At 38.5% G+C, this 13587-nt stretch overlaps 1 protein-coding gene across 1 annotated transcript; it reads right to left on the bottom strand.

Annotated features, from left to right (window-relative positions):
• Positions 1–351: 351 nt before the first annotated feature.
• On the bottom strand, positions 352–11673 carry LOC130601291 (nephrocan-like). The gene is made up of 3 exons (XM_057413248.1): positions 11038–11673; positions 4413–5314; positions 352–1209 (listed from the first exon to the last, which is right to left on the bottom strand). Exons 1-3 carry the CDS (start codon positions 11224–11226, stop codon positions 762–764), a joined length of 1539 nt encoding a protein of 512 aa, XP_057269231.1. The 5' UTR covers positions 11227–11673; the 3' UTR covers positions 352–761.
• Positions 11674–13587: the final 1914 nt, after the last annotated feature.

The following is a 13587-nucleotide window of genomic DNA, read 5'->3' as shown; positions in this document are numbered from 1 at the left end:
CCCAATATTTGGCAGAGGTAAAGAATCTGAGAACTCAGATCCTGTGAATCTCCCTTCTTCTATTTGCAACAGTAGAATCATGTCAAGTTGGCCCCAGTGTTTTCATTCCTCACTATTAATTAACTTTGGAACTAGCATTAAGTCTCATTAATCGCGACACTGATTCTTCTTGCATTTGCTGTGATGAAGATTAGCCTTCCTTGTTTTGCCTGGTCCTCTGCTAAATTAGTCTGTCATTTGAAGTAGTCTAAAATAAAGAGGCAAATACTTCAGGAAAACAGAAATTTAATTTCTTAAAAGCGATAATCTTTGAACAGTCCTGAGAAGTTGGTCACATAGGTGTAACTCCATCTCAACTGCAGACCTGTGAGTTTAAATGTGCTGAATGCCAGACTCCTAGTAATAGTATCTTGTGGTTTTGCAGGATTTTATTTGTGAAGTTTTATGCAACTATAAGAATGTACTACTATAAAAAGGTCCATACAGCATTACAGACTGCTTTTCTAAGAGTTAGCGATTGTATTCTTACTTGCCTCAAACTACATAGTACTAGTGGGATAGAAAAACAATTTGCATTTTTTATGACTTTCAGTTTACAATGGCATCCTTATTAAGCCCTTCTGTCACTAGCTATTACCTCTTATAGCACAAGCTAAAGAGGAAAAGTTAGTGTCAGGTCAGCAGACGGTTGTCAGTAGAGATGCTGGTGGTAGTTGGCAGCTCCAGACAAGCATGGGGTTGTCTAATTCATAGCCATGGCATCAGTCTAATTCATAATCATAATAGTCATCATCTGCGTTCACTCCAATGCTGGAGGCCTCACTGGGTTTTATTTTCTTTCTGTCCTCTTTGCCTCTTTCCATGGAAGACAGATTATCTTCACACTGCTGCAGAATCTTTTTGGAAGACATCCAACTTTCTCCTCGGCTTTCTGCTGGCGCCACGCACTGCCCTCCTCTAACATCGGTCCCTTTGGCCACCAGTGCTCTTCTGGTTCTGAGAAGGTCACATGTGCAGTTCCAAGGGTTTCCGTCTAAATACAGATGACGAAGACGGGGTAAATACTCTAAGACTTTGCGATCCAAGGCAGATATCTTGTTATTCCGTAAATTTAAAACCTGAAGCTGTTTCAAGTCCTTCAGCTCCTGTTCTCCAACATCCTCTATGTCATTTCCCTTTAGATCCAATCTAGCAAGGGTGTCTGGAAGTCTGAATAAAAACAAAGCAACACAAAGGTGTTATGTTCATCATACTGATTGTTTGTGTAAGTGGTGTTTGGCAGTGAGTATTTGCCCAGGAACATCTGACATATTAAGATAATACTCTCATTAACAAAAAAATGCAGTCTTCTGCAAAATAGCATGTTGTCCTGAAGTGTTCATGTCCTTTTCTTTAAGTTATAGGAATAATGTCTATGCACACTTGAACTGTTTTCTCAGTTCTTACCTGTGTTTGTTCAACTGAACAGCAGTCCTGCTGCACTGTTATGAAGAATGTGTTCAACTGAGTGTCAAGCTTAAAAATGCATTTTGTACTTTTGATGCCGTAAGTATGCCAATGACCAAATCATAGCACCATGAAAGATCAAAAGTTTAGAGAAACATGGCAACACTACTCCATCAAGTACTTTTATGCATAGTTTGTTTAAAAAGAGTTTTTAGTTCATGAGCTAGAATTTTTCCTCCATTTTGTTCTCCTGATCCCATCAGATTCAAACATTAATCATCACAGAGGCAGCCTGTCTGATGATATTCTGTTTAAGAAATCAGCAACAGGGAAAATAGAAGTGGTTTTTGATGGTCTTTTTAAATTGTACTTTAGAAAATAAGAACTGGTTACATTTAAAAGGAAAAAAAAAGCTGATAACCTCTGGATATGATATTAGACTGGTCAGTACCATTCTTATTTTCATACATCTTGCATTGTACATCTTGTATGATAAGACTATTTTATTTCAAAAGTTTTGCTCACTTAGAATCTTCTCATTTCTTCCTGCTATATGTAGTTAGTGACAAGCACTTAACAGAAAGCCACTTAACTGACGTGGTCTATCTTTAATACAATGAATTGGAAAGTAGCTTAAAAATCATTTTACTAAAGTAGTATTCAAAGTGAGGAAATTAAGAGTCAGATTTTAAGGAAGCTTATTCAGTAAAGCTCTCAGGGAAATTATAGACGGTACTACCAAGAGCTATTTAGAATAGAACAGTATACTACAACAGCCAGTAAAGGTTGATGTGATAGCTTAAATCAATGTAATGATAGAAGATACCTTTAAAAATTACCAAGAAGTTACATCATGACCCTCAGTGGATGTTTTTTGTGAAGCTGAGTTTGACCTCTTAGGCTGAAAGGTGGTTGCCATATTTGTGTAAATCTCACAACTCCAGTGGGACTGTTTCAAGAGTGGGGCAGTTCTGTATCATGCTGTATTTCCTGGGGGAAATGAGAATTTCATGTGTTGGTACTCCACAAAAGTCAATCTTGTGGCTGCATTAAATGTTTTGAAACCTAGCCACAGGTGATGATTGTAGTTGCCCAATGTGATATTGTAATGTCAGAAGGGTATGCTGGGGTAAAACTAGTGCCACTGATGTCAAAAACCTAGGATGTTTATCCAGACTGATTACAGTCTAAAGCCTGACCACCAAGTCCTTAAACCTGTGAAGGGTCTTATATACTAAAGTTAGACTTTGACTTTATGGCTATATTCTTTGACTTCAGGCTGTGTTAGTCTTGAGAAAATAATGGCACTGGAGTATATGATGCATGATCCTGCTGATGGCAGAGAAGCCGCACTCACCTCAGAGCTGACTGTGGCAGCCATATCGTGCTGCTGCCACCCCAGGGAGTATCATCAGACTCCTGCCTGCATTCTCACCAGTCCCTGCAAGAAGTATAGGCCCTTTTCTACAAGTCCTGAAAATACTTGGACTTGTGGATTATTTTGTTCTCAGAAAAAAAAAACCCAACAAAAAACAAAACAAAAGAAGCTTTCTTTTTCCCCGTTCCTACTGAATAACTGCTAGGATCCATTAACTGTAGCACATTAACTGTATTTCTTAACCTTTGACACTGCTGACTGAGTTCTCAGGTAACTGTTAGAAGCAATACTTTTATTTCTGTATATCCATGCATACCTGGTGATCATCAGATAAATTAAGTCCATAAATTTTATGTCTTGTAATTTTTATTCCCCTTTTTGATGCTTACAGCCTCCCCTTCAAATCTGCATTCATTGTTGAGCTGAAAATAAAAAGTCCCCGATATTTCCTTAAGAGCTGTACTGTTTATGGGCTAATAGATAACTCCTTCCTGTTAATTCTCTTGACTGTGAAGGTTGTAAAATAAGATGGATTAGACAATACTAAAGTAACAAGAAAGCATTAAACATTCCTGTCAAGCTAGACTGAAATCAAATATTTATACACCACTAAATCACTTTCTGATTATAAAGCTGCTGCCAAGTAGATTCAAATGCTAAAGGACCTGATGCTAAATGAATTGAAATTTTACTGCATTATTTATTTGGGCTAGTTAAACCTGTCCACAAGCCATAAAAAATAAAATGTAATAGTGCAGTTGTGTTAAAGGAGTTGATGTTAGTGGAATTACTTTGCTATTTTTATGCCGTTTTACTGCACAGGTTTTTGAAGTAATAAAATTGCCACTTTATATCAGACCAGCCTCCATTTGGCTTAGTATGTCATCTCTCATAATGGCCAGGACCAACACTTATATGGACACGAGAGAACCTGTAAGCAGAGCATTAATGAACACAGCATGCCCAAGGGATGTTTCTTCTGTGTTCCTTTGACTAGAATTTTACTTATAGCCTGAGGCTGGAGAGCTTATATGCATTCCAAATACTTTGTAATGTGTGAATTTAATGAAGTTGCAAATGCTAATATCCACTGAAAAGTGCATTCTTTTTGACCAGACTTTGCTCCTGAAATCTTAATATTTTAACAATAATAAACTCACTGTGGGTTGCTAGAAACATCAGCTTTAAAATTGCTGCCTTCCCTTTTTATTGAATGCTCTATTAATTTCATGTTATGGGGGAAGATAAATCTAAGCAGCAGTAAAACTCCTCTGTAATAATTCTGTTATATTCTCCTAGCAGGTTCCTCTTATTTGCGTGCTAATTAAAGAAAGTAGTCTTACTGGCAGGGAGGTACATGAAATGAGTAAATTCACTTGGGACTGCAGAGGTAATGAAAACAGTTCTATGCTGAAACTGCTAACAAGAGTGCTAATTAGTGCCAGTTATGGCAATGGGTTTATGGTGTGGGTAGACTTCTAACATGACTGGGTCTGAATACAATTTTTTTTCCTATTTGGCTGTCATTCTCATAATGTAAGGAAGGAGAGGTGACACCTGGGAACAAGTTCTCCTCAGATTCACTTGCCTCAGAGGAATAGAAATGAGGAGATTCTGTTCCAGCGCCAGATTTGAAAGCTGCACACACTGCTGAAGAGCTCCTGCCTCAAACATGCTAACAGCGTTGTTGTCAAGAAACAAGTGCTTGAGGTCTTGTAGTCCTTGGAAGTCCTGTGCTGTCACCCTTTGAATCAGGTTACTGCTGCAGTCGAGTTTCTGCAATCTGCCAGGCAGCCTGATTGGCATAGTGTGGAGCTGGTTCTTAGAGAGCTCCAGTGTTGTTAAGTTAGGAAGAAGCTGGACACCATCTATTGATGTTAGCTGATTTTCTGACAGGAAGAACTCATATAGGTTTTCTAGGTGCTTCATGTCTCGAAGTCTTATTGTTTTAAGTTGGTTTTTCTCTAATTTTAGTGACAACAGGGATTTAGGTAGGTCAAGAGGCACTTTTGTCAGAAAGTTGCCACTTAAACTGAGAAACTGTAGACTCTGGAAAGATGCAAAGAAGTTGGTTTTGAACGAGTTCAGTTTATTATCAGCCATGCTCAGATACTTCAGCCTAGGAAGCTTAAGTGGTGCAGACACAGATTCCATGTTGTTGCCATCCAGAATCAGACTCTGTAAATTCAAAAGGGAAGAAAATGCGCTTGAAGGCAGAGTTGAAATCAAGTTGTTTCGAATATCGAGCTCTCTTAGTTTCAGCAAACCTTCAAAATCAGATACATGCAGAGTGTTGATGGAGTTATCAGCGAGTTTCAAAATTTCAAGGCCAGATGGGAGGAAGGTGGGTATTTGTTTTAGCTGATTTTTGTAGAGTTCCAGGGACTTCAAGGTGCTCAGAGCTTTGAAGGTGTTGTTTTCTATTGATTCTGTGCCACTGCATGATAGGACCAGCTCTTCAAGGGCTGACATTCTCCTGAAGTCAGTAATCTTAAAGAGAAATAAAAAAGTCATGTAATAGTACACCATCTATTTATGGATCTCCTCACTGGGTACTTCTTCTGAATGCTCTGACAATTGCTAGTGTATATTAAGAAACTATATTTATATTTAGAACAAGACACTAAGGGAAATGGTAATGATAGAAGTGTTACTGTCGGTACCTGCAGTTTGCCAGTATTTACTTGCATTTTTAGAATTTTGTTAAGTTCATATTGTGTCTGGTTTTGAACAAACACAATGTTTGAATAAGGAATATTCCTTTTACTTCTTCCTGGTGGATAGATAGCCTTTATAAAATGGAGATCTAATATTACCATTAAATGGAGATCTACTATCACAGTCTTTGCAGAAAGCAGATGGTTGTTAATGTTCACTATGCTCAACAGAGCTTGCTGGAGTAGTTTTGAGTTCATCATACAGCCATTTCCATATATCAGCAGTACTGTCACTGCAGCGTGTATTCCCCAGGGGAAGTATACATGGATATCATCACTTCTCCCTACTATAAAGTTTTTGCAGGAAACTAAAATCTGACATTTGTATTTCTTCTCTCCCCGCACCATCTTCCCTTTGAAGTAAAAACCTCACATATTATTAAGATGACCAAACCAAAAGTGTCAGATCAGCTTGGTCTGAAAATCACCTCAGTGGAACAGACTGCTTTTACACAATCTTAGGTTTTTGTTAGTTGGCAGTAAACATATGCTTTGCAGTGGGAAATAGATGTTGACTATGACTATAATATACAGAGGCATACTAATTGCTTCATTATATTTCTTCTGTGTTGGAATGTGCTTGTTACCAAAGCTTGCAATCCTGCGTCTCAAGTTAAAAAACAAAATTAAGTGAATCTAGCAGTTTCCTCCAAGCCAAAATAAGAGGAAGCATTCAATGAGGGTGAATCTGGGAGTCCTCTGAGCACACCAGTTCCTTAAACAGTAATATTATGAAACTATCAGAGATGCTGCCCATTGGCCTAGGTGGTTGATTTGTAAAAATTCATTTATATGGGAACCACAGAAAGCTCAGAGCAAGATAAGCAAGTGTTCTGCATGGGAGAGGTGTGAAGGAGTGTCTTCATTCATTTTCCATTCCCATGCCCAAAAAACATCTCACTACAGGTTTCACGAGTACCACATCAGTAAGATATATTAAACTAACACTATAGTCTTTATGCTGTTTCTCCCAGAGACAGGTAGCTACCACCACATTTTATTCCCATTGAGAGAAACTATAAAGCATGCTGTACAGAATTACCCAGGGAACTATAGACCAGTCAGTCTCACCTCTGTGCCTGGCAAAATCTTGGAGCAGATTCTCCTGGAAGGCACATGAAAATCAACAAGGTGCTTGGGGACAGCCAGCATGGCTTCACTAAGGGGAAATCCTGCCTGACCGACATTGTGGACTGCTATGATGGGGCTATGGAACTGATGGACAAGGGTAGAGCAGTTGATGTCATCTACCTGGACTTATGTAAAGCTTTCAACACTGTCCCACACGACATCCTTGTCTCTAAATTGTGGAGACATCAATTTGATGGATGGACCACTCAGTGGATAAAGAACTGGCTGGATGGCTGCACACAAAGACTTGTGTCAATGGCTCAATGTCCGGCTGCAGACCAGTAACGAGTGGCGTCTCTCAGTGATCGGTGTTGGGACCGGTCTTGTTCAACATCATTGTCACTGACATGGACAGTGGGATTGAGTGCGCCCTCAGCAAGTTTGCCGATGACACCAAGCTGTGTGGTTCGGTTGATACGCTGGAGAGAAGGAATGCCATCCAGAGGGACCTTGACACACTTGTGAGGTGGGCTGATGCCAACCTCATGAAGTTTAACCATACCAAGTGCAAGGTCCTACACCTGGGTCGGAGCAATCACAGGCACAGCTACAGGTTGGGCAAAGAGATTCAAAGCAGCCCTGCGGAGAAGGACTTGGGGGTGTGGTTGATGAGAAAATGAACATGAGCCGGCAGTGTGCGCTTGCAGCCCAGAAAGCCAACCATATACTGGGCTTCACCAAAAGGAGCGTGACCAGCAGGTCAAAGGAGGTGATCCTGCCCCTCTACTCTGCTCTTGTGAGACCTCACCTGGAGTATTGTGTGCAGTTCTGGTGTCCTGAACATAAAAAGGACATGGAACTGTTGGAACAAGTCCAGAGAAGGGCCACGAGGATGATCAGGGGACTGGAGCACCTCCCGTATGAAGACAGGATGAGAAAGTTGGGGCTGTTCAGCCTGGAGAAGAGAAGGCTGTGTGGAGACCTCATAGCAGCCTTCCAGTATCTGCACGGGGCCTATAGGGATGCTGGGGAGGGACTCTTCATTAGGGACTGTAGTGACAGGACAAGGGCTAATGGGTTAAAACTTAAACAGGGGAAGTTTAGATTAGATATAAGGAAGAAGTTCTTTACTGTAAGGGTGGTGAGGCACTTGAATGGGTTGCCCAGGGAAGTTGTGAATGCTCCATCCCTGGCGGTGTTCAAGGGCAGGTTGGGCAGAGCCTTTGGTGGTATGGTTTAGTGTGAGATGTCCCTGCCCATGGCAGGGGGGTTGGAACTTGATGATCTTAAGGTCCTTTCCAACCCTAACTATTCTATGATTCTATGATTCTATAATCCCTCATCCTACTCAGGAATGTACATGGAAGGCAGTGCAATTCCTTTTGCTGTGCGGGTATGGGGTAGTAATTTTGTTTTATGAGCCTGATTAAATACATTTGGATATTATATTTGTGTATGTGAAATCAGCTTATAAACATGACTTTTAAAATATTATTTCCACCTTCATTTATCGAACTCTTGGATGTTTTGGGGTTGTGTCTCTTTACCTTAGCTACAAACTCTGCATTTTAACTTCTGTTAAAATTAGCACCCACACAGCTGTCAAAGGAGAGTGAGATTTCATTCTGCTTTGGTATCCTTAGTCATCGCTACTTTCTGTTTATATTTATTCTGTCTTGTAAAGTTATTTCTAAGCATTGCACGATTGATGCAGCTAGTGAGAAAGGATAGATATGGAACCTCTATTAATGCAGGGTTCTCCATGAGTTACTTTTTAGCTGAATGAGGGAATATACCTCCATAAAAACAAGCAAACAAACAAACCACCCTACATTCTCAACAGTAAGTAATGAAGTTGTCCATTTTCTGTTTTGTCTATAAATGCAGTTTTGTAATCTATATATATTTCTCTATAGCAATCACAGAATTGCATGTCTAGTTCTGGTCATGATTAGGAGGCTAATGTTTCAAAGCTTTATCATGAGAAGTCCCGTAGGAATGAACTGCATTGGTCATGAGCAGAAAAGCATAGTCATATTTAAGTGAGAAAACAGTCTTAAGGAAATAGAAACAAATGTGAACCTTTGAAAGTTCAACACATTTTCTGTTATAAGTTCAAAACCAGTATTTCCTGCTTTTCCTTAGTTGATTGCTGTATCTCACTAAAAGGCTTAATTTTCATTTTACGAAGTGACAGATAGCTACACGAGAGTCAATTTACAGACATTCATTCTGTAATGATGTTAGGCTTCTTAATGTGGATTATTATAATCTGTTTTCCGCCTATTTGGTATGCTTTGCTAGGCTTTGTGGCTATGCAATTTTGAGACTTGAACATTTGTCCATGCTGTTACAAATGACCTAGTCTTTCTAACATGAATCCAGACATATTTAGACGCTTACCAGCTATCTTTTTGCTACAAAGTGATATTTTATTCTCTAACTGGACTGCCTGTAAAGTGATACTAATACAGTTTTACATTTTAAAAAGTAGGTCTAATAAAAATGGATCTAACATACTGTTAAAATAGAAACATTTTAATAATTTTGTCACTTTTTAATGACCTTTTTTTATGAACTGGGATTTGTTATAAGCAATTTCTTAAACTCTAAAATTAAGTAAGTGAAGGAATTTAAAAACCAGACAAACAAAACCTCCTATGGAGTTCTTTTAGCACTTCCAAACATGCACTTTGCAAGCAAAAATCAAATGCTGTTTCTACAAGTAGTGTGATATCTGCCAGTTGAATTTCTTAGCTGTGTAAAATTAAGCATATGCATTTATGATGTCAAGACCTCAGAAGCATAATTTGTTGCATGGAAAGAAAAGTGAAAAATATATTCAGAGACCCAGTCTAATCTTAAGGAAACAATCTGCATAACTACAAGCAGATAGCATGAAAGGACTTACTACTTTCCAGTGCAAAGTCAGTAGTATAAGTAAGGTATACTGATTGCTCAGTTGAATGAATGTATAAAGTAAAAAACCCTTAGATGGTTTCTTGCATCATTTGTTCTGAACAGTCATAAAACATTTATTCCACTGCTCTATTCACTTATATCCAACATTTAAATGCTTTATAACACCTGTGTTTTGCTCTAGTCAGAACCTAAGGCCACTTTATTAGTAACTGAGAAGCTGACAGGTATGGGCAACTAGCCTAAGAAAGGACACATGGCTCATCTGCCTTCTCTTGGAAAGAAAATATTAATTTTTTTTTCTTTTTTTTTTGCGCACAAAATGTATTTTCTAATAAAAAAATCATTTGACAGATCTTTTGTTTAACTGAAGCACATCAATATAGCTAAATCACACCAGTGAACTTCAACCCCTGTAGGTTTGGGAGCTAAACCAAGAAAACCAGAGATACTAGTAGCAGCTAAATAAAAGTAAAATCTTTTCAGAGTTAAATTGTAAAATAACTATTTTTCAGTGAGCAAAAGCTATCCCAAATGATGCTCAATTTCCCTTCTAACCTATTTAATTCAATCCTGAGAGCAAAATCAAAGTTGCAGTTCAGAGGAATATTCTTTGTAGGAGGACAAGCATACTTGAGAGAAAATGTCTCTCTTGAATCAAACATTTCTTGTTATCTGTAGTAAATTGATACACAGCAAGCACATGTAAAATTGTGTTTCTCTTTTGTCTATCAGTAGAAGTTGAATTTATTAAATGAAAATATTTCAGGGTAGAAAACAGAAGAGCCGTTCCAGAGCATAATGCAAAATTAGTATAAACTGATCATGCCTTTAATAATGGGACTCAGTTATGCCTCAAGAAACCCAGAATGAACATTTTTAACAACACAAATAGCTGGCAGCTTCAGTTATAACCTGCTACTGTTTATATGAGTTATTAGATAAGCCTAGCATTACTTTTAGAAACATCTCACATTCTGCCTTAAAGTCTAAGTTACTTAATTCCTCTGCCATTTCTAATAGCAGTTGTACCTGACACTTGCAACTGCAGAGGGGGGAAAGAACTTCAATTTCATTTATTAAGGAAATTATTCTAATACATAAAATCTTTCCATGTACTCTGAAAAAGTATTATATTGTATCAAAAGTTGCAAAAGCTTTTAACAAGTTAAACAATTACTCTGGAACTCGGTTATTTGGGCATGTAAAAACAAGTCAACATTTGTCTCCTAGTTGTAAATTACTATTTTTTGAGTTTAATACAAAATATCATTGTGGCAGTGTGAACTGGTGCTCAGAGACTGCAGGCTAATGAAAACCACATAGGAATATATTTACATATCTTTAAAAAAGTAAGTAAAAATAAAACCAGATCTGGCAGGATTTCATCAGTTTTTAGGACGTGGAATAAGATTCTTTCTTCACTTGAAAGCCACCACCATCTGGGAAGCACAGCTTTCGGTTACAGTGCACTACAAAAAGTATTTTTACTGGATTTTTTCCTACCTGGAGTTGTTTAATTTTGCTGTGACTGATGTAGAGTCTCCTGGTGGCAACAGGAATCTCTCTGGGGATCTCCATAGTTCTGTAGCATTGCACTGACAGGGCAGGGTCACAACTGCATCTTCTTGGGCAAGTGGTACTTAGACCACTGTGAAAAGAAAAGACAATGACTAAAAGGTAAGACAAATACATCTTCCAAAACAGGAGCTCTGAAATTGTCTCAGCAACATGCAGCTTGAATTAAGTACCAAAGTCCTTTTATACCATGAAATCTGATAAAAGGATATTATGACTGTGTATTTTATCCCAGTGAAAAACCAGCAAAAACAATACCGTAATTTGCCTGAGTTAAAATGTTGGCAGGCATTACAAAGAGTGAGAAACTTAAACAGTGATAAGGTGCCTTTACATTTGTAGGTATGCGAAATTAGTGTTATTTATTACCTGACATCAATCTGCAAACATCCATATTATCTCCAGTTTCCTAGTTTTGTTAAATGTGACACCACAGAATTAGTGGAGAAAAGATAAAGAGCTGTTTTATAGTGGGGCTGTAAAAGCTTTGTATATCTTCTGTGACCCAGTATTAGAAACAGTAAAAACACAACTAAAACCAACACTGAAGCTTTTTCACTCTTCCTTTTGCATTATTCAGACCCCTCAAAAAAAAAAACCCAAACTCAGATAGCTGTTATTTTAAAGCTAAAAAATTCTACTCACTTTCTGAATATCTGTGGTATAGCTGAGTTCTGCTGATTAGTACACGTTTTTGAAAGACTAGACAAAAATCTAGTTACCTGTGTTTGTGTAATCCCCATAAACCCATAAAAGTTTACTTATTTTTGTATTTGAAATTTACAGATGTGAAATGCTTGAAAACATTTAGTATAAATCAAGTGGTAGATGATCAATAGGGCCTATTTACTCTGTGGCAGATGGAAAATACTAGGGTTCCCCTCAGAGTTTTCTCTCTACTTGTTAGTGCTTCTCTCACATACCTACTAGCTGTGCCAGCTAGAGATGTAAAGTTTTGAAAGGCTTACAGTTTGGCTTTTGATTATTTTAGGAACTTTCTACGCATAGTTTTTTCCTGTGTACCCAGTGATTTACAACATACAAAGCAGTGCATTTCAGACATCTTTGTATCTTACCATATTGATCTGATTTGCACTGTTGCCTGCTTCCTTCCATACTCTCCATTGTATCTTAAGTATCAGCTAATCCTGCTCCTTGAATGCAGAACTAAGCCAGTGATTTCTCCAAGCAGAAGATAATGTTGAGGTGATTTGACAAATAGATAACTGAACTGGGGACAGTTCTTGACAGGAATGCCTATTGGATTCAGCTGGGTTTACACTGGACAATTGTGCATTCCCTCATGGAGATCCTTCTGTCTCCTTAATCCTCTACACTATGAGTACAGAACTGCAACCCAGCATCTGCTAAACCAAACGGCAAGAGGAGAAACCTTTTCCTAAAGCAGCCTGTCAAACTGGCATGCTTAACAAGTTACGCAGAAAAATCCGCCAGACCTATGCCATAGTGATCAAATGAGCAAAAATGGGTGGGTGAGCAGAATTAGCGATGGTGTGCTCAAACAAGTATTTTAATGTATCTTGATCTAGGGTTTGGTACCTGGTTAGTGGGTTTGCTTTTTTTTTTCTTTTTCTCCTCCTTTTTTTTGCAGGGGAGGGTGCTGGAAGGGACATTAAAGATTGTTTCCTTTGAACTCCCCTTCCATAGGCAGGGACACCTTCCACTAGACCAGGTTGCTCAAGCCCTGTCCAACCTGGCCTTGAACACTGCCAGGGATGGGCACATCCGCAGATTCTCTGGGCAACCTGTGCCAGTGCCTCACCACCCTCACAATGAAGAATTGTTTCCTAATATTTAATCTAAAAATCCCCTCTGTCAGTCTAAAGCCATTCCCCCTTGTCCTGTCACTCCATGCCCTCGTAAAAGGTCCCTTTCTAGACCTGTACACCCCTTTTGGGTACTAGAAGGCTGCTATAAAGTCTCCCCTGAGCTTTCTCTTCTCCAGCATGGAACAGGCTTTGATCTGATCTCCCAGGTCCTACTGAGTTGAAATGCTGAAGAAACTAACACAGTAATGCTCACAACCTCATGTAGGAATATGTGTTCCTCAAAAATGTCACAAAAAAAAAAAACAACAAAAAAAAACCACAACCCCAAAACCTGCTTTTTGTATATAAAACCCAACAGTTTGAAGTTTAGCGCTCTAGAGTACTGCAGAGTTAGTCTGAGAATCCCTTCAAATAAGACCCATATACTGCGTCCTTCCCTGTTTTGTAAATTTAAAGTCGCTCAGCTGGTTAGAATTCACAGCTGTAGTTACAAGGTAATGCCACAGTACGGTGCTATATTCTTAGCTCTCAGCATTTTCGAACTTTCAAACGAAGGAAAGGAAACTTTATTGGTTCAATCATTCATTTATGTGATATAAAAAACAATGATTGAATCAAGAATTATATATCCATTAATTTCTGATATATGTCTGGCTTTTGTATTGAGTCTAGAAGACCTGATGGCAAC

This window comes from Pezoporus wallicus, unplaced genomic scaffold, assembly GCF_028554395.1.
Source record: "Pezoporus wallicus isolate ANWC-B61680 ecotype Strahan unplaced genomic scaffold, APGP_CSIRO_Pwel_v1 contig_7505, whole genome shotgun sequence".
Taxonomy (NCBI): Eukaryota; Metazoa; Chordata; class Aves; order Psittaciformes; family Psittacidae; genus Pezoporus; species Pezoporus wallicus.
The sequence above is the reverse complement of the archived record's forward strand: the minus strand, read 5'-3'. Positions and strand labels throughout refer to the sequence as shown.